We start from the raw sequence: 22,940 nt of genomic DNA, 5'->3' as shown, positions 1-22,940 counted from the left end.
TAAATAAAAATACTGAACAAGATAGAATTATCTTGTTAATAGTAACAACCGTCGAAAACTGTAATTAAAATGTCCTCTGGCCTACATGCGGGAATGAATGACGGCCCAAATCTGGGCCACGTGTGAACATCAAGAGCCACATAGCTCTACCAGGAGTCAAATCAGAAAATACCAGCCAAATCAAAACATTTCATATGGCTCACATCTGTACAGCCAGAGCAACAACATAGCTTATATCTTTACCAGAAGTGAGCCATGTACAAATAAAAATAAATAAAAAGTCTATATGGCACGCTCTTTATATAGCTGATTTCATGCCCTTCTGTGGCACATTTATGGATCACCAAAGCCTGTGGAACCCCAAAACTACACCTGCCCTGCTATTTTACAACTTCCTGTTGTGACTTGTGAAATATTCCAAATTATTTATTAGGGGTTTAATACTTATTCACATAAAAGGGTTGAGTGAACATTTTCATCACCTATAATGGATGATTCATACAAAAGTATATTTCTAGAACGAGATGTTACATGAGTTCAGTCAAAAATAACAAGCTTTCTGAAGTATTTATGATTATATTCCAAAGTAAAGTTTAGTAGTGGGCTGAGGCAGGCCAAAAAAATTACTTTAGGTGTCTTAGGTTTTTTTGTCTGTTTTTTGTTGCTGTTGTTGTTGTTGTTGTTTGTTTGTTTTTCTGAACCATCATAAGTTACTGAAGTTCTTTTCTTAAAATCTGCAGAAAAGTTGCATTTAATACTTAATTTCTCTCGAAGACTCGAGAGGTGAACAGACGTGACAAATGTGACGTGAAGGACTCAGATCTGGAGGTGAGGTGAACTAACAGACTGCATAACCTGAAGACCTAATGCTAAACTATTAATGAATCATTTCTGCTTCTTATCATTCGGCCTTGGCTGCATTAGCCTACAGTTTATTTGATAGTTTATTAAGTACTAGATGTGTTGGGGAATTTAACATGTAACAATTTAATTATATTCTGCTGAAACGAACGAAATGACTCGACAAAAGATTCGTTCATCAATAAAATGATCCGAACTTCCCATGACTAATTGTGATGTGACGGTTATGGAGGCCCCGCCTAAGTAAATGTATCAGCGGCACACAAATGGTCCGTTAATAGCAGAATCAGTTCATACTCCAGTCACTGAAATGGAGTTGTAGGTAAGGCTAGGCTGCTGGCCAGTAAAAGCTACCACAAGATTTCGAGGTGGACTTTTAGACTATAAAATGTGTACACAATTACTATCTGAGTACAATAAACCTAACAATTCATACACTGCCAAGACTCCTTAAGCCTATATAGAGCGTAGCATACTAATGGAAATGCATTATCTCTCTTTTGTGTGCTCTTTACATCTGAGCACTCAGTGGTGCCTGGCGGCCATATTTTCTCACTGACTTCAATACACGGATGTAAAGCTAAAAGCAATAAATGAATCGACTAGAGCACGCGACCAGCGGAAGCTCGCCGGCTGCCATGTCAGCCTTTAGCCAACTCCTACTTTTCCCTTTCCTCAGAGAATACAGCTGATTAGCTCTCAGCTGCTTAGAGAGAAGCGGCTGTCCTGCCTCCAGCGCTTTCACAGTCGGACCGTTACTGCTCCAGACCGGTTCGGGACACACACACACACACACACACACATGAACACACACCGTGATGAAGAAGTGTTGGAGTGAAAAGAGACTGTTGGTTTTCCTGGAGAGCCGTGTGGGTTTGCTGTGCGACTCGCGGAGCTCAGCGGCGCACTGAGACAAGCGCAAAGTCCCAGACACATCACAACATGAGAAAACCCAAAATCAACCGCATGGTGCTTGCGATGTGCCTGGGGTCCTTCATTATGCTCATATTTTATTTCCAGAGTCACTTGAAACCAGGTGAGTGCTTTTCCGAGCTGATCTGCTCTCTTAAATGTCTCTTCTGTTCTGTTTTCTTTTCTTCCCTGCTGAAAAAAACTATAGAAACACTAATAGAATTTGTAATGGTTTTTAATGGTTATAATGGGAATTGTATTGGTTTTAATAGAAACTATAATGGGCCCTGTGGGTCTCTACTAGTAATTTGCTGCCTTCTATTGGTGTCATGTTATGTCTAGTGGATACCATTAAGGACTAATAATGGTAATGGTTTTAATGGTATTTGTAGCGCAAAACATCTGTGATGTTTTTTTTTTTTTTAGCAGGGTTTTCTTTTCTTTTTTAACTTGGTTTACAAAATAACTTTACAAAGCAACTAAAACCTTCATGATATCCTGAGTTAAGCTGTTGATGCCATGATTATACTGAGGCCAAATGATCCAAGTTCTCACTAAAGCTGCCATTGTTTTTGCATTAGACTCTGGTTGAGTGGACGGTGTCTTGTGTACCCCAAATTCTGGATGTTTATTATGATTATTCTTAAGATTAAAATTCATATAGAATAGTGTAAGAACATGGAAAGTTATTGTTTCTCCAACGGGACATTTATTTGATTTTTTTTTTTTTCTTCTACTCACATTATTGGCACGTTGCTGCATATCTGAGATACACAGAGTTATATGTTGTATAGATTCATTTTCTCCCCTGATCAATGGAATGAAATAGACTGAATTAAAACTAGACACTGCCAACACATCACTGGAACATTTCCCATGTGGAAACTCCTGAGGTCGGGAGCTCTGTTTAATGAGCCTGGTGTTGCGTGTGTGTGCGTGTGTGTGCGTGTGTGTGCGTGTGTGTGTGTGTGTGTCATAAGCTCTGGGAATGTGAGCTAACTGATACGCCCATTAATATATATGTAATATATAATGTAATTCTTCTATATAAGTACAAACTCTCTCAACTCTTCTCTGTTTTCCTCCTCTCAAACCTCACCCTTCTACAGTAATCTTTCTCACAATGAGACCTTTCAGACGGCTAAAAATGTTCAGATTTGCCAGCAGGACAGTTGTGCATGTAGAGTCAACATTATGATCCAGCTGACAGAGTGGTTTTAAGATGCTTTCATTAAATATGAATTGAAATAGTTTGTAATAGTTTCTGTATTTAACCCATTTGCATTGTCAGGATTGAAGATTTGTAATATTGATTTGATTTTGCCATCACTGAGCCTGATCTTGATCCACCTTGGATGTCAGTGAATTGATGGTTCTGGTGCCAGACACTTCAACACTTGTTGCTTGCTTTTTGTAAATCCAAAAAGGCCTGTGAGTTTTACTTTCGCCACTCCACCCTTCTATTTTAAGACAAATTTATTCATGTACTGTCATTAATGCAACCCTTGTTCTTTTTTTTTTTGCTAAACCTTTTCCATCCCAGTTGGACTTCTTTATCTCTGATGTCCTATGTGTTACAATGGAAATTTTATTGTTATTAATGCCATGTTTTGAGCCACTTGGCAAGCCCATCACCTCATGACACTATGTGACTGGCTGGGCCTGACAGAAGGAGTGAAGGTGTTGGGTATGATAAATCTGCTTTTAGAAGTGGTCTTCAATAACATTTCTTCATAACAGAGGTTTAGCTCTAAAGGATTAGAAAGGGGAATATAAAAGTAGAGATATATTGCAAATCTGAGCTAAGAGCATTTGCAGTCTGCAAAACAGTACTAGCTACCAGGTTCCGAAAGACAGACTGAGCTTATCAAACTGGTAGATAAATAGTGTATATATAAACAGGAAATAGTTTATGACTTACGAACTACCGAGGCAACTTCGAAGGCAGGTTTTTTTTCAGGTTTTTTTTTTATTAGTATAGTAATACAGGATCTAGAAAATACATACAGGATCCTTAGATCTAGTGTATGTGAATAAATCAAATAAATCACACGTAAGCAACCAGCACCAACTGATCTGCCAGCTCAAACATCTTGGCCAATCTTGTCAACCAGCACCTGTCAGCTTGGCCGGTAGTTTAGCAGCTGATAAGTTGAGTCAGACCAAGCTGTATTTTATATATAATTTTCATGCTTATCAAACCATTCAGTGAGCCCTCATGACATATGGATGGGGGCATTGTCATCCTTGCAGAGACCATTTCCCTCAGGATAGAAATTTTTCCTCATAGCATAACAGTGATCAGAAAGTATAGCTATATTTAATTGCAGTGACGCTTCCCTCTAAAGGGACAAGTGGACCCAAACCATGACAGCAAACGAATTGCCTCTGAAAGAACAACAGAGGAACCATTTCTTCCTTTAATTTCATATTTACCTGAATGTAAGTTTTTGAGTTCTTTCTTTTTTCCATATTGTGTTGCGAGCAAATATTTATTTCGTTAGTTTTTTGGGGAAATATCTGCTTTGTTACAAATTCATGAGTGTACTGTTAAATCAAGTGTACACCATTCAACTCTTCTTGCAGATGTGGAAAAAAAAAGATATCAGATTAACGGGATATATGCACTGAACAACCTGTTTATTGAGCTACAGTTATGATGTTTTTAATTTATTGGTGTCATGCTCTATATATGGCTACATATGAAAACATTTAACTGTTAACATGACCATTACATAACTGTATTATTTTTGGAGCAACCAAAATCAAATAATGATTGTATTATTAGTGTATATGTAAAGACCCTCAATGATTAATGATTGTCTATTCCACAGTTTAGTGTTTAGAATTTTTACAATGTACGCATGGAGGCTCATGGTTAACAGACATGGGTTAAAATAAATTTTCAAAAACCATTCCCACAATTAAGCAAAACTCCAAAGGAAGTGGGTGTACTTCCCCTAAAATGTAATCAGATAGACAGCAGATAGCCAACAGCAGCAATGCTTTCTCAGTAGCTGATTCTCCTCTGTCCCCCCACATCCATCTGCCAGGGAGGGCAAAGGCCAACATGTGCTACCCCCAAGATGCACAAAGCCATCTCGCTTTTTTAAATGTCTGCCTGTGCACCGCCTCAACACGCTTGAATGAGAGCTAGTTCTCTTTGTTTCCATTGCCTCCTCTGTTGCATTGTCATTGTTGGTATTCAAACTTTTTATCATTGCACTACTATTGAACCCACTGTTTCCATAGTGGTGGAGATGACTGACTAAAATTGGTGACAGTTAATGGCGAACTGTCTTTTTTTGTTGTTGTTGTTTGTTTTTTTAAGCATGTCAGTAATAAAATTCATAATACAACTACACCATTTGGTCTTCATCATTTTCGAAGTAATCCTCATCTAACCAGGTTAGACTGTCAGAGATTGCACTGAGACTGTCACAAGCTGACTACACCTTCAACTAAATGACATGAAAAGTGACTGTGGAGCTGTAATGGGAGAGAACTACGAGAACTTCTGTTTTGTGCTACAAAGCCAGGCCTCCCACTGAAGACTGTTAGGTGGGAGTTGAATAGTAGGGAGGATGCAGGAAGGTGGTTAGTGTGGAAATTCCATCACTAGTAGAGAGAGAGAGAGAGAGAGAGAGATAGAGAGAGAGAGAGAGATATTTTGGGAATTTGTAAAGCATGAACTATTCTGCAAAAAATGTACACATTAGCAAGAAGAAATAAAATGTCATGTTAGCAAGGGACTGTATCTTGAATAGATCAAATTTAGCTAGTATTTCCTGTTATAATCTTAAAATAAACCAACTATATGTTTATTAAACATGTTTAGATAATTTTAATAATTTCTAGAAAGAAGCAAATATTATCTGCTAGTAGAATAAGGAAAAATTTAAATTAGTAAAAATGTATAGAAATAGGTTTAATAATGTCCTAATTGGTTTGTTACAATCTGATCCTAGGAAATACTAGATAAATTTCACTATATTCGGATAGTTTCACTTGCTAATATGGCTTTTTTTTTGCCCTGTAGGTCTTATTTCCTGTCTCCATTAAATTATAAATTGGACTAACGTCTGAAATTAGCATTAAAATATTTTTTATAATAACATGTATAGCATGATACATTCTGTGAAATATAAAATGCTGGCTATACACATAAGCTTTTAGGCACCTTTGAGTAATCTCAGTGCTTCTGAGCTGAACTCCGTCCCAGCATGACTGGCCTTTTCATCCTCCCCCTTTCACTGAACTAGGGCACTGTGTGGTCGGGAATGTTATTATTAGTCCGTGATGTCTAATGCTTTAATGCAACTCCTGTTGTGCTAAAGACCTTTTGTTTAGATGGATTTAATATTTGTTCTATGTTTCTTGTGGACTGTTCCTTGTTGTTTGTTAGATGTTGATAAAACTCTTAATTTATTTATTTATTTATTTATTTATTTATTTATTTATTATTTCAGCATTATGTCTCATTTTTTGGATGCAGGTTTTATATATATATATATATATATATATATATATATATATATATAAGGCAGTAAAATACATTTAAGAGACTTTGACAGAATTTTTAGAATCAGACAGGAGAATAAAACATGTTTTTTTTTAACCACGTTTCTTTGTTTTTTGTTGGCAATGGACGTTAAACTAACATACAGAGATTTATTTATTTTTTTTACAATTCCCTGGTATCCCATACTGGATATAGAGCAGCACTCAGGCCTTCACTAGCTGTACACGTCTGCAGTGGTCCTTCATTCCTTCAAGGTCTCCATACAGAACGCCCTTCATAGCTAGCACAGGGACCCATATTATCCTCCTCAAACTCCCTGAAGAGAGTGAGAGCGAGCAAGAGAGAGAAGTAAACGGGGGGAGGCAAGGGCAAGGCAGGATGTTGTTGGGGTGAGGCCACAGTGAAGCTGAATCTAGAATTCTGTCTCTGTGAATAAGCTGGGGCTCAGTGAACATGGCAGAGTTTTCTAACAACAACTAAAACATGAACCTATATCAATTGCCATGTACAGATGTAGAGGAATGTTATTTCAGCTAAAGTGAAATTCTCAAGGGAAATAATGCTGCAGCAGTTCTGTCTCGTACACACACTGCTGCCATTCAGAGTCAGAAGTTCTAGTTTGTTCCTCTGCCGCAGCGCTGAATACTGCTTGATCGGGAAATTTATATATAGGGCTGACACTGATGTATAAAATCTACTTGTGAAAGGATTCAGAGATGGATGTTATGTGCAACTTCCACTTTGAGTGAGAAAAACAGTACACAGTGAAGGTTCACAGTGACACAGACGACTTGGCACCAAAGAGTCAAATGATCTGATCCCAAGAAAGTGTCACCGTTGAAAAGAGTGGTGCAGAAAGGTGTATAAGCCCGTGATGGATTTAGGTGACAGACTGAAATGCTCTAATATGGTGAGCTGGTTATGAGTAGATGTTGCGTTTTAACACAGTGACCTTGTTCTGAGTAAGAGTTCACATATTTGCTCGTTTACCTCATTTGACATTATGGTTGGCATGTGATGGGCTAGAGACACTTTGTTGTTCTCATGTGGCTTAAAGCCACGCTATAATAGTCTCATATCTGCAAATTATATCCGTTATCCAAGCCAACCTGCACCCATAATCAACCACATAGAGATTACTTCACTCATTAGGTATGATGAGTTTAAAAATAACATTAATCTTGGATTCATCACTGTTGCTATTCTGTCATTCACTGATTTCACATTGGCTGCTGTTAAGTCTATGGTTTCACATCCTCTTTTTTCTGCTTTTTGCTTTTTATTTCTCATTTTCATTTCAGTCACATCTGGCCTGTTCCTCTTTTATTGCCTTGAGCCCAGAAATGTTATACAGTGCTGCTATACATGCTATTTGCAGGTATATCACGCCTCATGAATGACCGACCAAGTGCACTACTCTGCTCTGTTCCATGAAGGATTTTTGATATTTTAACCCGCAGTGTAAACACAGCAGTAATGAGGTGTACGCTGGATATAAAAAGTCAGCACAGCTCTGTTAAAATGTCAGGTTTTTGTGACATGATAAATCATGTCCAATATTTTCCTACTTTTAATGTGAAGTTGCAGAGTATACAAAGTGAAAAAAGGAATAAAAAACTTACAATAACCTCATTGCCCCTAAACTAATATTTTATTACACCATGTCTTTTTTTTAGTAAGAATATATCAGCATGGCACATCTTGATTTGGCAATATTTTTCAATTCCTTCGTGCAAAAACATTCTAGATCCATCAAATTGTGAGGGCATCTCCTGTGCACAGTGTTCTTCAGGTCATCCCACAGATTTTTAGTTGGATTCAGGTCTGGACTCTGGCTATACCATAGAACCCGATCCCATTTGAAGTTCCAGTCGTGTCTGGCAAGCTGAAGACACTTGAGTTTGTTTTTTGATGAGAGTAGAGGCTTTTTTCTTGAAACCCTTCCAAACAACTTGTGGTGATGTAGGTGACTTCAGATTGTAGATTTGGCGACTTTCTGACCCCAAGATGCAACTAACTTCTGCAATTCTCCAGCAGTGATCCTTGGAGATTTTTTTGGCCACTCGATGTATCCACTTCACAGTGCATTGAGACAATGTAGATACACGTACTCTTCCACATTGATTCATAAGATTTCCAGTTGACTGGAGCTTCTTAATTCTTGCCCCGATGGTGGAAATGGGGATTTTCAATGCTTGTGCTATTTTCTTATAGCTACTTCCCAACAACCTTTGGCCACACATCACAGCTTTATTCCTTGGTCTTACCCATTGTTATGAATGACTAAGGGAATTTGGCCTATGTGTTACCTCATATTTATACTCCTGTGAAACAGGAAGTCATGGTTGAACAATTTCCTGTTCCTAGTTACCCAGGTGTACTAAAGAATGTAAAATATCAATGGGAATATACTTCAACTATATTTTTCCTCATATGAATTCATAGGGGTGGCAATAATTGTTGCACACCTATATTTATCAAATATTTTTTTTGACAAACTTGAGTTTGTTTTGATATCCATGAGAACAGAGTATTTTTGTGATTTTTTTTAACGAAAGATCAAAAGGTTAAACAATAAAGACAATTTTTCACAGCCTTATTTGCTCATATTTACAAAGGGTGCCGATATTAGTGGAGGGCACTGTAGTTGAGCGTGTGTTTTTATGAGAAAGGGCTTCCGTCTAGCCACTCTGCCCCAAAGCCCAGACATGTGAAGAATACAATCAGTATGTGAAGAGTAATCAGTACTTGTCAGATATTCCTGCAGCTGTTCTAATATTGCTGTAGGTCTCTTGCCAGCCTCCCTGGTAAGCTTTTGTCTTGTTCTTTTGTAAGTTTTGGAGGGACTTCCTGTTCTTAGTGATGTCACTGTGGTACCCCATTTTCCTCACTTGCAGATGATGATCTTCAAGGTGTTCCATGGTACATCTAGTGTTTTTGATATTCTTTTATACCCCTCTCCTGATCGATACCTTTTGACAAGTGAGACGGTGCATGCTTTGTAAGCTCTTTGCAAACCATGGCTTCAGCAGTCAGATGAAACCAAGCAGATGTCAAGAAAATCCTACAGAAACAGCTGGTCTTTATTTGGGGCTAATCAGAATAATTTAATTAATGACAGCTCTATGATAATTACTTTTGAACATTGAATGTGATTGGTTCATTCTGAACATGGCCACATCCCCAGTTATAAAGGGTGTGCACACTTATGCAACCAGGTTATTGTCAGTTTTTTACCCCCTATGTTTCTGATGATCTTTGACTTAATGTTTATACGCTTTAATTTCACATTTAGGGTGAAAACATTTCTGACATGATTTATGTTGGTTTAATTTTTTTTACATCACAAAAACCTGGCAGTTTAGCAGGCATGTGTAGACTTTTTATTTCAACTGAATATGTAACACTCTCACCATTTCTCCGTCTTATTCTTTCTTAATCTATTAGATCAGACTATGTGCAGTATTGTAACCTTTAATGGATGAAATGTTTAACTTAGTCTGTAACTCAAAATTCAGAGGCTCTGATTATGAGCTTTTAGGTCCTTTATAATTATGCTTTGTGCAATGTAGTGCTCTTTGATTGTTGATGAGGATATCATAATGCTTTCCAGATGTTCAGACATGTTAGGGTGGAGCCTGCTTTTTCAGACTGTTTCAGACTGTGTACATCACATAAAAAGGATCAGCCCTTAACACTCACCAGCCACTCTATTAGGAAAATTTGTACACTTGCACATTCATGTAATTATCCAATACGTCAATCATGTTGCAGCAGCTCAATGCATAGAATCATACACAAGACAAGAGCTTCAGTTTATGTTCACATCAAACATCAGAATGGGGAAAAATGTGATCTCAGTGACTTTGAACGTGGCATGGGTTTTGCCCAGACAGACTGGTTTGAGTATATCCTAAACAGATCAGAAGCTGCTGATCTGGGATTTGCACACACAACAATCTCTAGGTTTTACACAGAATGGTGCATGAAACAAAAACATCCAGTGAGTGGCAGTTCTGCGATTGATGAGATGCCTTGTGGATGAGAAAGGTCAGAGTACAATGACCAGACTGGTTTCACCTGACGAGAAAGCTATGGTAACTTAAAATAAGTAAATAAATAAATAAATAAATAAATTTTAAAAAACACTTTACAACCATGATGAGCAAAAGAGACTGGGTTCCACTCCTGTCAGCCAAGAACAGGAATCTGATTCTGCAGTGGACACAGACTCACTATCAACACTTGAATATTGTAAAAATGCATTGTCTGATTAATCTCGATTTTTGCTACAACATTGCAGATAGTAGGGTCAGTATTTGGCATGAATCCATGGACCCAGCTTGCCTTGTGTCAATGGTTCATGCTGCTGCTAGTGGTGTAATGGTGAGGGGGTATCTTGTCTTGGCACAGATTAGGCCTCTTAAAACCATTGAGCATTGTTTGAATGTCACAGTCTACATCCATATTACTGCTCACCACATGCATCCATCCCTTTATGTCTGCAATATAGGTGAGTGTATGTGCAGGTGCTATGTCACATAAGAAGCTGTGGTGTTTTGATTTGTAGCTGTGAACGCAGTTTTTAAATGACACCTTGAGAGTTTTTCTCGTTGTGTGTTTCAGGCCATCATTGGTGTGGACAGGGTGAGTGGGTTCAGTATTCACAGACAAGTGCAGTACTACTTTGCCAAGTCTCACTGGAGCGTGGACACACACATAAGCAGAGAGAGAGAGAGAGAAAGGGAGAGAACGAGAACGAACCAGAGAGAGAGACAGAGAACGAACCAAAGAGAGACCACTTTTCTCCTAAGCAACTTTCCTAACTTTGACATTCTCTTGGCCGCTTCACATTTTCTCACACTCACCCAGTTTCCAGAAACTCATTCATTACCTTGAATTATTCAGTACTTACATGTACTGTATACTGATTTATATAGCAATGAGTACACAAATACATTTTTGAAAAAGCGTTTAGAAAAATGAGGGGAAAAACATTTTCTGTGAAAGCCTGATCTCATTCATGATCATAATTAATAGACACTCAATCTTTTTTGATGATGATAAATTGGTTAGTGGTTTTTAAATTATTTATTTATGTTTATATTTAAAAACATCTAAAACCATCTGTGTTCCCACACACAGACAAATACATGGTATTGGAGTAATGTAGATCTCGTAGGCTGAGATACATAGATAAATTTAAATACATAGATTCTTATAAATATTGCAACATGGCGAGTTTCACTTAGATTGATTAAGATAAAATGACAAATTGTGAAGCCTTATTGAATGTTATTGAAAGAATAGATGCTCTGAAGTTGTTTGTTTTTTTAAAATCTGTTTTATCTGATTGGTAAATGTGTGGTAAAGAACTGAGGAGCAGTCTCTGTAGGTGCTGCAATACCCTCTAGTTTCAGTCTATTCATCCAACAAACTTCAAACGTTCTACTACAAACATTACATCGAATGAATTCGTGTCGTGAAACTTGTGCTTTTTTGGTTCACTGACATTCGATTACTTTGGTTACATTTCAGAGACAACATTCAACATTATAAATATGTGGACATTGTTAGTGAAGTTACAATGGCATTAAATAGGAGAAAAAAAACCATCAGTGTTCTTCAACATAAGGAACAGCTGTCAGGTTTTGCTGGAAGATCTTAAACACAAAAGAGAAAGAGCTTCTAAAGATTACGTTAATTCTAAAGATTAACTGTTAATTAAAAAGATTAAAGACAGGTTTTTCCTTTAATTGTACAGTTTTGTCAAACTTTGTCATAGATTTGACTGAGCACAGCAAAGTTTTTCTAAGACAGTGATGAACATTTTAGCATCTGAGACCTCCGGCTGAGTTCATGAGTGTAGTATGTGTGCTCAGTGTGAGTGCGGTGAATTCAGGGTCGAGGCAGTGCCAAGCATAGAAAGGATTCCATTTGCCCTTCAATCCATCAAAATTCAATCTACTCTCTGCACCATAAAATACTCCCTGTAAGCATATAGTACCTGGCACAGACACAATTACAGGCTGGTATGGAAGGAATGTAGGCAGTGTTTCATTTTGAAAAGCCGCTGGTTGAAAGTAAATGCTAGACAGTGAGTGGCCAGTCAAGCCATACTTTCCCAGAGTACATATTGTTTCTGTCAGGATTTTGCTTGAGGTCACACTGGGTCTGTATGATTAAAGTCTCTGAACTATGAGAACCCTAATATTAAGTCAGCACCTGGATGTCTGTATGAATACAGACCTTGTTTTTATCTCTTATCTATCCTCAGTTCCCTATTCGGTCTTAATAGCCACATTCTAAAACACTTAGAGCTACTGAATGATGCCTGTAAATCATGTATGTGTAGGTAAATCTTATACAGTAACCCCTGAAAATTCCTAATCACCTTGTTTTTAGCAAAAATGATGACTCAAAATAGTCTGTTAACAGCCACTATCAAAACTTTAATACAGTGGTGCTTGAAAGTTGTGAATTTTCTTTAGAATTTTCTATATATCTGCATAAATATAGCCTGAAACGTTGTTAATGTTCAGATTCATGAGTCCACCATCAGGAGAACACTGAACAACAATGGTGTGTATGGCAGTGTTGCAAGGAGAAGGTCACTGTTCTCCAAAAAAAAACATTGTTGCCTGTCTGAAGTTTGCTAAATATCATGTGGACGAGCCAGAAGCCTATTGGAGAAATGTTTCGTGGACGGATGAGACCAAAATAGAACTTTTTGGTTTAAATGAGAAGTGTTATGTTTGGAGAAAGGAAAACAGTGCATTCCAGCACGAGAACTTTATCCCATTTGTGAAACACGCTAGTAGTAATATTGTGGGTTTGGCCTGTTTTGCTGCATCTGGGCCAGAATGACTTGCCATATTTGATGGAACAATGATAGTATACCAGCAAATTCTAAAAGAAAGGTCAGGATATCTGTCCATGAAGTGAATCTCAAGAGAAAGTGAGTCATGCAGCAAGTCAATGACCCTAAAAACACAAGACGTGCTACCAAAGAATGGTTAAAGAAGAATAAAGTTAATGTTTTGGAAGTCCTGACAATAATTCAATAGAAATGTTGTGGAAGGACCTGAAGCAAGCAGTTCATGTGAGGAAACCCACCAACATCCCACAGTTGTAGCTTTTCTGTACTGAGGAATGGGCTAAAAGCCGATGTGCAGGACTGATCAACTCTTACCGGAAATGTTTAGTTGCAGTTATTGCTGCACAAGAAGGTCACACCAGATACTGAAAGCAAAAGTTCACATACATTTGCCACACACAGATATGTAATATTGGATCATTTTCAAATCAAATCAGCATCAGTCCTCATGAACACTTGTATTAAATGTATTGTAGGAAAGGGACCTCATATTCAATTATTTTAACATGAGAGTTTCTAAAATATTTGTCTATATACTATAACTATACTGTATGTAACTATGAATATTTGCACTGGATACTTAAAGGTTTTTACCGACCATTCTAGGGTTTTTAATTACAAATACATTTATATTTATAGAATTTAGCAGATGTCCTTATCCTGAGCGACTTACTGAAGTGCTTTGTAGTCTCCATCAAAAAACATATCCTCATGCTAGTTCAGTAGGTCAGGGTTTAATTCTGTATTCAACTAAAGCTCATAACTCATCATTTCCAGTCTCCAACCAGGAAAACTACAACAAAAAACTTGGTATTCCTACTCAGAGCTCAGCATGACGACATCATGTAAACATGGCTGCGCAACATCAATCAACATTGACACATTAATTGGTTCATTTTTGTAGATATGTTACAGGATTTTAGTTGAGAAAGGATGTAACCGGATCCTCAAGGTTAAAACCATCTGCTTTCCATAAACTCATTGTTAAAGTTGGATTGTGGTGCATAGGAAAGTTGTGGCATTATAAATGCAAGGTACAAATATTTATGGGCTGCTGCACATGTTCACAAATGAACCCAGAGAAAGCAAATATATCGAACCCAAACTCGTTCTCTCCAGTAATACAAATGCGTGTGTTAAGTGTGACTGATATGGCTGATCGTGTTATATCTGTCACAAGGGGAAGTTGTGAAAGGGGTCAAACTTTCTCGGCAGCTAAGATGATAAAAAAGATCTGTTTGAATAAGACTTTGCTCGTTTGCATACAGCTGTATTTGTGTTTCTATTACTCCATTCTCTCCATCATCAAGGTGTTATGAGGTATCTAACCATTTCAGTGTGTGTGTGTGTGTGTGTGTGAGTGAGCGTGTGTGTGTGTGTGTGTGTGTGTTTCTGTGTGGGTGTAGTTGTGAGAGACACACTCAGATAGTCATAGATTGACTGGTCTATGGTCAGTCTGTGGAATTACTCACCAAGGACACATTCAAACAGAGTCAGTTATTGTCTGTAGTGTGCGAAGAGAGAAACAGAATCGCTTTTGATTAAGAGAACTTAATATCATTTGTAAGCTTTTCATTTGTTCTGTGGATGAACGCTTTTAAATGAGGGTGGATTCATTTTTGTTTCAGTCTTTCCTTTCCTACCATTACTTCCTTCTGCTGTCTGGTCTATTTTAGCACCAGTACTATTTGTTTATAAAGTCTTGTTTTTCTGTCTTTCTTTGCCATCAGCACAGGACAGTGGGCAGGCCAGAGGACCCAGGAAGTCTGTGAGGAGTCCACTCCAAGCCCTTTATACTACTGACCCTGTGCGTATCAATCACAGAACATAGCTTTCTGACATGGTGCTTTATCATCTTCCAGAGAGAGCCTTATTAAATCCAAGAGACATAAAGCAAAGCCATTAAATGTACTGCTATCTAAATTGGGTCAGTGAAAATGTATTCACTTTACTAATTCAAAAGACACAGAGAGACAGGGAATAGTAATGTCCATCTCAGGGTTGGATCGTTATTTTGAACCGATTCTTTTCAATGAATCACTCGAACCAAACTTTCTGGGACGTCCATGTAATTTCAGTGTTATCCATTTAAGAATGATAAAAATTTAATCCCAAAAAGTTTTATAACACAGAACATTTTTTTAAAATTTTTTTGTAATTTGCTTAAAAATTCTACCTGAATTTTAGCCTACTGGCTTGGCTTCCTTTTTGTGATACGTACATGCCAGCCTACTTGATGGCTAAGCGTTGACTAGCCACTTCAAAATAAGCCAAAAATGCACACAGGACAGGTTGAACAGACAGTTAGTAAACTAAATGTCAATTATTTATTTTATCTGCCATGTTTAACTATAGAGTCTAGAGAAACTATCAGTAAATGAGGCAATTCCAAGATCCAAAAACGTTATCACAAAGAAGCTGCCTAGTTCGACAGATTTTCTGTCATGTTTTACGTGAAATCCTCTGAATAACACAAACTCAAGGGCCAGTTCTATAAAGTACTGTAATGTTAAGTTACTACGAGAATTTGTTTATAATCGTGCAAGACTAATAGGCTATTGTAGCCAATGACGGTTTAAAAATATAGACTATGTGTAAACACACAGTTTTTTTTGTTGTTTATCATAAAAGTTTGCATCTTGAATTCATGAATATGGATCAAAGCGGGAAAGTTTTTTTTGTGTGTGCGCTAAAGATACACAGTAAAAATGATAAGGATGTACTTTTAGCTTTGGATGCTGTTCAGGTAGAATGTTGAGTAAACAAATCCCTTAAAATGGTATGTACACACTACGCATGAGTTTACACACAAATACATGGGCAAGAATTATGTTCAACAAAATATAGAGGTTTTATATTGCTCCAGACAAAAATGAATTCATCAAATCAGATGTTTGATTTACTGAAATGGACCGTTAAAAAAAAATCAGCTCAGGAAATTGATTTAAATTTCCTATTAGTAACAGGGAAGCCAGACATAATACATGATTTTTTTGTTTTGTTTGTTTGTTTGTTTGTTTGTTTAGCTTCCAGGGGTAAAAAACTTAAAAAGGTCAGTTAACAGTGTAAGCGTTCTTATTGTCCTAAAGTGCTTTTTGTTTTGCCATGTAGGCAGTGGTAGCTCAGTGGTTAAGATGTTGTGGTTAAGTGGTTAAGATGACTTTACTGATCGGAAGGTCATGAGTGCAAACCCCACCGCCAAGCCACCACTGTTGGGCCCTTGAGCAGGGCCCTTAACCCTCAACTGTTCAGATATATAAATGTAAGTCGCTCTGGATAAGGGCGCCTGCTACAAATGTAAATGTAATGCCAGTTATAGGGACTGAAAACGACAAAGAAGTGTAATTCATAGCAATGAGACATTAAGCGTGTCCCTTCTTTTCATATATTTAATAGAAATTTTCTGTTGTTTTATATGTTTATAAGTTTAGGATATGCTCACATTTCATTTTAAGTATTTTGGAATTCTATATTTTGATACATAAATTATAAAATTAGGGGTTCTAACCTTTGTGCTCAGTGATTTAATCAGCTTTAATTTCAGCCTTTATCATGCTTGCCATCTTTAAAATACGTTGCGCTAAACCTGAAAAAAACCTCTTCCTCAGTAAAAGTTATTTTTATATCAGTAACAGTCATTAACCAACTACCATGCCATTGAATTTTCTGGTTTTTAATGTAATTCCTAACGCTTGGCTCCTTCCTCTCCACTCTCTTTATCTGGACTGCTTCATTTGGGTGGGAGCTGTGCTGCATTCTCAGGTTTCTCACTAATGGCTAATAAACATCCTTCAACAGCGAGCTCATCTGTATGTTCAGGCCAGAAGGCGCGTGAGGGAAATGCTTTTTCCACGTAGCCACTTTTTTTTCCCTAACCCTTCATGTCGGGAATGAACGGTTCTTTCACATCACAGCACACACTGTTGAGAGGCTAAAAAAAATAGACGCATGGATGTGTGCACGGGTCACTGAAATAGCATATGTGTGTAAGGGTCCAAATAACCAGGAAGAAAGAGAGCGAGAGTGAAGAAGAGAAAACATAACCGGTTTTGACTTTAAACTCATCAACTCTGGGAGGGGATACATCCACTTTAAACGATTAAGCATATCTCAGATATAATGATACACATGGTTGACTTTGTTGCTGTTATTTTGTGTAATTTAGAGATTGGTCTCCTACACAAAGACCTGTGGTGAAGTTATAAGTTGAGCTTGCTGTTAACCTAGGAATTTCCCAGTAATTAAGGCTGTCACCACGTTTCAGCTTATGAAATGTTTTCACTTTACTGCATCACAGACAGCTGCACAGTAAATAACAGCCTCAGGATAGTTTTCCTGTCTTTGCTAATACAGACAGGTAAATACGTGCTCCTAGTGTACATCTGGCACTAAGGAAAAACACATCTGACTCGGCGGGAAAACGGAAAATTACTCAGCGCATGACTTTAATTTGAAGACATTGGTGCCCAGTACTGTGACACAATGTTGAAAGAGAGAGGGCTTTCTCTGCCGTCTGAGCTACTACAGATTTAGAGCTAAACAATCTGATACAAACACTCAATGCACATAAATTCCCCTGACAATTGTGTCATACTATGCAAAATGATCAAACTGACTGTGAATGATTTGGCAAGAGATTTAGCACAGATTGAAGAGATGTCAGGGAGAAATGATGAAATACACAAATGCGGTTGAGGTTACTGGGGTATGAATATTATAGCTGAAGCCCAAAAAGCTGAAGAAACTCTTATTATTCAATTCAATTTTATTTGTCTAGCGCTTTTTACAATGGACATTATCTCAATTATAAGCAGAGGTGGGTAGAGTAGCCAAAATTTTTACTTAATACAAGTAAAACTACTTATAATTACTCAAGTAACAGTAAAAATAATAATGTTAATAATTACATGAGTAAGAGTAATAAAGTACAGTATACAATGAGAAGAATACTCCAGTGGCAAGTTACTAGTTACTTCGGATCTGATTTAAAAGAAGGGAAAATCCTGAATCTCAGACAACATGGAGAACTGGAAGTCACACCTCTCCTTGAAGGTCTGTCTGTTCTGTTTCTATGATATAAAACCTGGGTTCAAGATGAAGCAGCATGTCCCAGTCCTCTGATGGGTACAGTAACACAGAATCTGTCATTTTTAACACAAATCTCACACACACCCCAAAAAACAATCATTTCCCCAACAACTGAATGTGTGTGTGCGTGTAAATGCACTTATATAGCGCCTTTTAACCTCAGCGGTTCTACAAAGCACTTTACGCTGGTTCTCATTCACCCATTCACACACACACACACACACACACACACACACACACACACCCCAATGACAGCAGAGCTACCATGCAAGGCGCTAGACTCACGTTGGGAGCAACTTGGGGTTCAGTGTCTTGCCCAAGGACACTTCAGCATATGTAGGCATTTGGGCCGGGAATCGAACCGCCAGCCCTACGATTAATGGACACCCAGCTCTACCACCTCCTGCTCTTCCTCAGTTACTTCTTCCCCCTCTTTGGCCATTATCTTCCAGGACAGAGCTGCTAAAAATCTGAGCAGTTGATGCGTCCGCATTCAGACCACTGCAGCGTATCGTGAGACTCGCGACCTTATTATACGTGATACAAGCTAATTATTAAAACTACATATATTCATTAATATTTAACAGTAACAGAGGAATGCCACTGAATATAGCAAAGTAAAAGTACATTTCTTTTGATTAAAAAGGAACATGAGTAGAAGTATAAGTATGGCCTGTTAAACCTGTACATTTTATTTTTACCAAAAAGTTACTCAGGTAAATATAGCGTGTTACTACCCACCTCTGATTATAGCTAGTTATAAATTCAATATTTATTATGACTGTCAGAAAGGTAAATACACATATTTAAACTGATATTAATTTGATGCTTTGTTCACTATTAATATTATCCTAAAATGCATTATTTTAATGTTTCTGACCACTTAATGACATTACTGTATGGATTCATTGTTGCTTTATAGTTTTTGATGTTCAGAGGATTTGGTCAAAATACATTGAATGATTTACCTCATCATGAGTGGCATATGATTAATTAAATGTGCATAAATTGCAAAGGAATAATAGTTATAGACTAGTAATATATAGTTATAGACTAGTAATAACAAATACACTATGCCCAAAAGTTTGTGGACATTTGACCATCGCACCTATATGTCCTTGTTGAACATCTCATTGCAGATTTAGTCCCCTTTGCTGTTATAATAATTTCCACTCTTCTGTGAAGGCTTTCCACTAGATTTTAGAGCGTGGCTGTGGAGATTTGCCCCTTCAGCCACAAGATCATTAGTGAACTCAGACACTGATGTCGGGTAATGAGGCCTGGGGTGCAGTTGGCATTCCAATTCATCCCAAAGGTGTTCAGTGGGGATGAGGTTAGGGCTTTGTGCAGGCTACTTGAGTTCATCCACACCAACCTTGGCAAATCATGTCTTTATGGACCTTGCCTTGTGCACAGGGGCAATGTCATGGTGGAACCAGTTTGGGCCCATTCACTTAGTGTAGGGAAATTGTAATGCTACTGCATACTAAGACATCCTGTACAATTTTGTGCTTCCAACTTTGTGGCAACGGTTAGGGGAAGAACCACATATGGGTGTAATGATCCAGTGTCCACATAGTTTTGGCCATATAGTGTTTGATTTGATTTTAGAACTACTGGGGTGGCAAGATTTATTTCAAGGGTATTGCTTTCCAAATTTCATGGATGTCTAAAAATCTTTACAGACATGATTATGGAAACATTATCTATCCCTCTCTCTTGCAGACAGAATTGTCTCCACTTCAGCTGATGCATCAAAGTCGGCGTGACCTCCTGGAGGATGTGTGCCACTCTTATACTAGCAAACGCCGTGTCCTGATCCCAGAGGACCTCAAGCACCTGATTGTGGATGATCGCCATGGCCTGCTTTACTGCTACGTCCCCAAAGTCGCTTGCACAAATTGGAAGCGTGTCCTGATGGTCCTGACAGGTGATTCACAGAGAGACCCCCTTCAGATTCCCGCCAATGAGGCGCACATCCCAGGCACCCTGCGCACTCTGTCCGAGTACTCTACCTCTGAAATCAACCAGCGTCTACGCACCTACCTAAAGTTTGTGTTTGTGCGTGAACCCTTTGAGCGGCTTGTGTCAGCGTACCGCAACAAGTTCACGCGCAGCTACAACACAGCCTTTCATAAGCGCTACGGCACCAAGATAATCCAGCGGCACCGTGCTGAGGCAAGTCCCGAGGCGCTCGAGCGTGGAGATGATGTCTCATTCTCAGAGTTTGTGCGCTACCTGGTGGACCCTGGCACGCAGCATGAAGAGCCCTTCAACGAGCATTGGGAGCGTGTGCACTCTCTCTGTCACCCCTGCCTCATACACTACAACATTCTAGGCAAGTACGAGACGCTGCAGCAGGACTCCAGCTACGTGCTCAAACTGGCCGGTGTAGACAGCGAGGTGACGTTTCCCAGCTCGGCCACAAGCACACACACCACGGCAGACATGGTGGCTAGCTACTTTAAGGATATCAGCTCAGCCTATCAGAAAAAGCTGTACAACCTGTACAAGATGGACTTTCTGCTTTTTAACTATTCTATGCCCGCCTACCTGAAGTTCACATAAGGCCTGGTGCCTTTTATTCATATTCAGAGACAAGTTTTTCAATTTTTGTCTGCACAAGTTCATCTGTGAGTATTGAAACTGTTTCAGTGGTAATTGTACGGTACTATTATCACTGAGTGCAGTGGAACTGCAATTTGCACGAAGAACATCTCAGTTTGACGATCTGGAAGTTCTTGCTCAGCCTTTTTTGTCTTTCAATTTAACTGCCATTTGAGTTGCAGATAAAAAGGAATTCATGTTGGGCATCTATCAGGAGGATGTCTCAGAGAAGGCCCTGCTCTTTTCCTTCTGATTAACTAGTGAATACTGACTTTTCCTTCCCAGGTATCTGTCCTCTGTGGAGAAGAGTGAAGAACTTGATGGAAACATACCATTTGAGATGGAGGTGTGCTTTCTTCAACATGTTACCCCTCTTAGCCATCATGGACAAAGCGTACTGCTTTCTGCTTGTGCCTTGAGGGTGAGGATTGTAAAGAATCAGAAACTGTGAGGCAGAACAGTCACTGTTTGACAGAACAGTATTAAAAACATGTCATATTTACGATGATACAAAGCATGAAAGTGACAGTTATTTATTATGAATCCCTCCTCTACAGATAGTTTCGATACAACATTCAACACCTCTGTTATTACAGATAAACTCAAATAAAGCGGAAAATCTGACCTCTCTTTGCCCACTATTGGAACTGAAACTTTTGTGTGTGTATTTCTGTGTTTTCTAAAAATATTACATATCAAATACTTAGACATATTTTTTTTCTAGTTCAGTAAAAAGTAATCATGTATGTGTATATATATATATATATATATATACACACACACACACACACACACACACACACACACACACACACACACACAGTGGGGGAAATAAAAACATTTTTTTCAGTAAATATATTTCTAATGAGGTTATTCACAAGATGAAATTTTCACCAGACATCATTCACAACATTAAAGTCCATAAATAAAGTTATTTGTAATAAAGTGGAATGACAGGAAAAAAAAATACATTTCAGTTACAGTGTTCAATACTTTTAATACTTAGTTGAAAAAGCCTTTGTTTGTAGTGAGAGCTTCAAGACGCTTCCTGTATGAAGAAATTAATGGGCCGCAGTATTCAGGTGTGATTTTGACCCATTCTTCTAAACATTTTTATTATTATTATTCCATCCATCCATCCATCTTTAACTGCTTACTCCTTTCCAGGGTCACGGGTATTATTATTATTAACATTATTATTATTATTATTATTATTATTATTATTATTATTATTATTATTGTCTTTAAATATTGTTCAATGGGATTCGAGTCAGGTGATTGATTGGGACATACTAACACCTTGATTTTTTTTTTCTCTGAAACCAATTGAGAGTTTCCTTTACTGTATGCTTCGGATCGTTGTCCTGATGGAATGTCCACCCACGTCTCATCCTCATCATCCTGGTGGATGGCAGCAGATTCTTCTCAAGAATCTTCTGGTAAAGGGCTCCATTCATTGTTCCTTCAATTATAGGAAGTCTACCAGTACCATGTGATGAACAACAGCCCCACACCATGATGTGTCCACCCCCACACTTCACTGTTGGTATAGTGTTTTTAAGGTGATGTGCAGTGCCATTTCTTCTCCGAACATAGTGTATAGTATGACAACGAAAAAGTTAAATTTTTTTCACATCTGACCAGACTACACTCTCCCAGTATTTCATAGACTTGTCCAAATGAGTTGTAGCGAACTTTAAACGAGCTTCGACATTACTTTTCTTTAGTAATGGAGTATTGCGGGGTGAGCGTGAGCAGTGGAGGGCATTGCCTATTGTTTTCTCTGTGACGATGGTACCTACTGCCTCTAAGTGTTTCTGGAGCTCTTTCCGAGTGGTCCTTGGGTCTTGGGCTACTCTACTGACTATTCTTATGACTCCCTGGTCAGAAATCTTGTGTGGAGCTCCTGTGTGTGGCCGGTTGATGACGGCATGATGTTGCTTGTGGATAATGGCCTCAGTGGTGCTTACTGGAAGATTCAGAAGTTCAGAAATGCGTCTGTATCCGATTCCATCAATATGTTTCGCAAGAATAAGGTTGCGAAGGTTTTGGAGAGCTCTTTGCTTTTATCCA

At 38.2% G+C, this 22,940-nt stretch overlaps 1 protein-coding gene across 2 annotated transcripts; it reads left to right on the top strand.

The window, feature by feature from the left end:
- The first annotated feature begins 747 nt into the window (after nt 1-747).
- Nucleotides 748-21,491, top strand: LOC108271993 (carbohydrate sulfotransferase 11). 2 transcript variants are annotated; one of them, XM_017480034.3, is made up of 3 exons: nt 755-1,897; nt 14,903-14,979; nt 19,986-21,491. In XM_017480034.3, exons 1-3 carry the CDS (start codon nt 1,804-1,806, stop codon nt 20,826-20,828), a joined length of 1,014 nt encoding a protein of 337 aa, XP_017335523.1. In that variant the 5' UTR covers nt 755-1,803; the 3' UTR covers nt 20,829-21,491. The 2 variants fall into 2 exon arrangements, with proteins under 2 accessions (XP_017335524.1, XP_017335523.1); XM_017480035.3 differs by lacking the exon at nt 14,903-14,979 and having other exon boundaries at nt 748-1,897.
- Nucleotides 21,492-22,940: the final 1,449 nt, after the last annotated feature.

The sequence above is a fragment of the Ictalurus punctatus genome, chromosome 11 (assembly GCF_001660625.3).
Source record: "Ictalurus punctatus breed USDA103 chromosome 11, Coco_2.0, whole genome shotgun sequence".
Taxonomy (NCBI): domain Eukaryota; kingdom Metazoa; phylum Chordata; class Actinopteri; order Siluriformes; family Ictaluridae; genus Ictalurus; species Ictalurus punctatus.
Note: the sequence above shows the minus strand (reverse complement) of the source record. Positions and strands in the feature narration are given on the sequence as shown.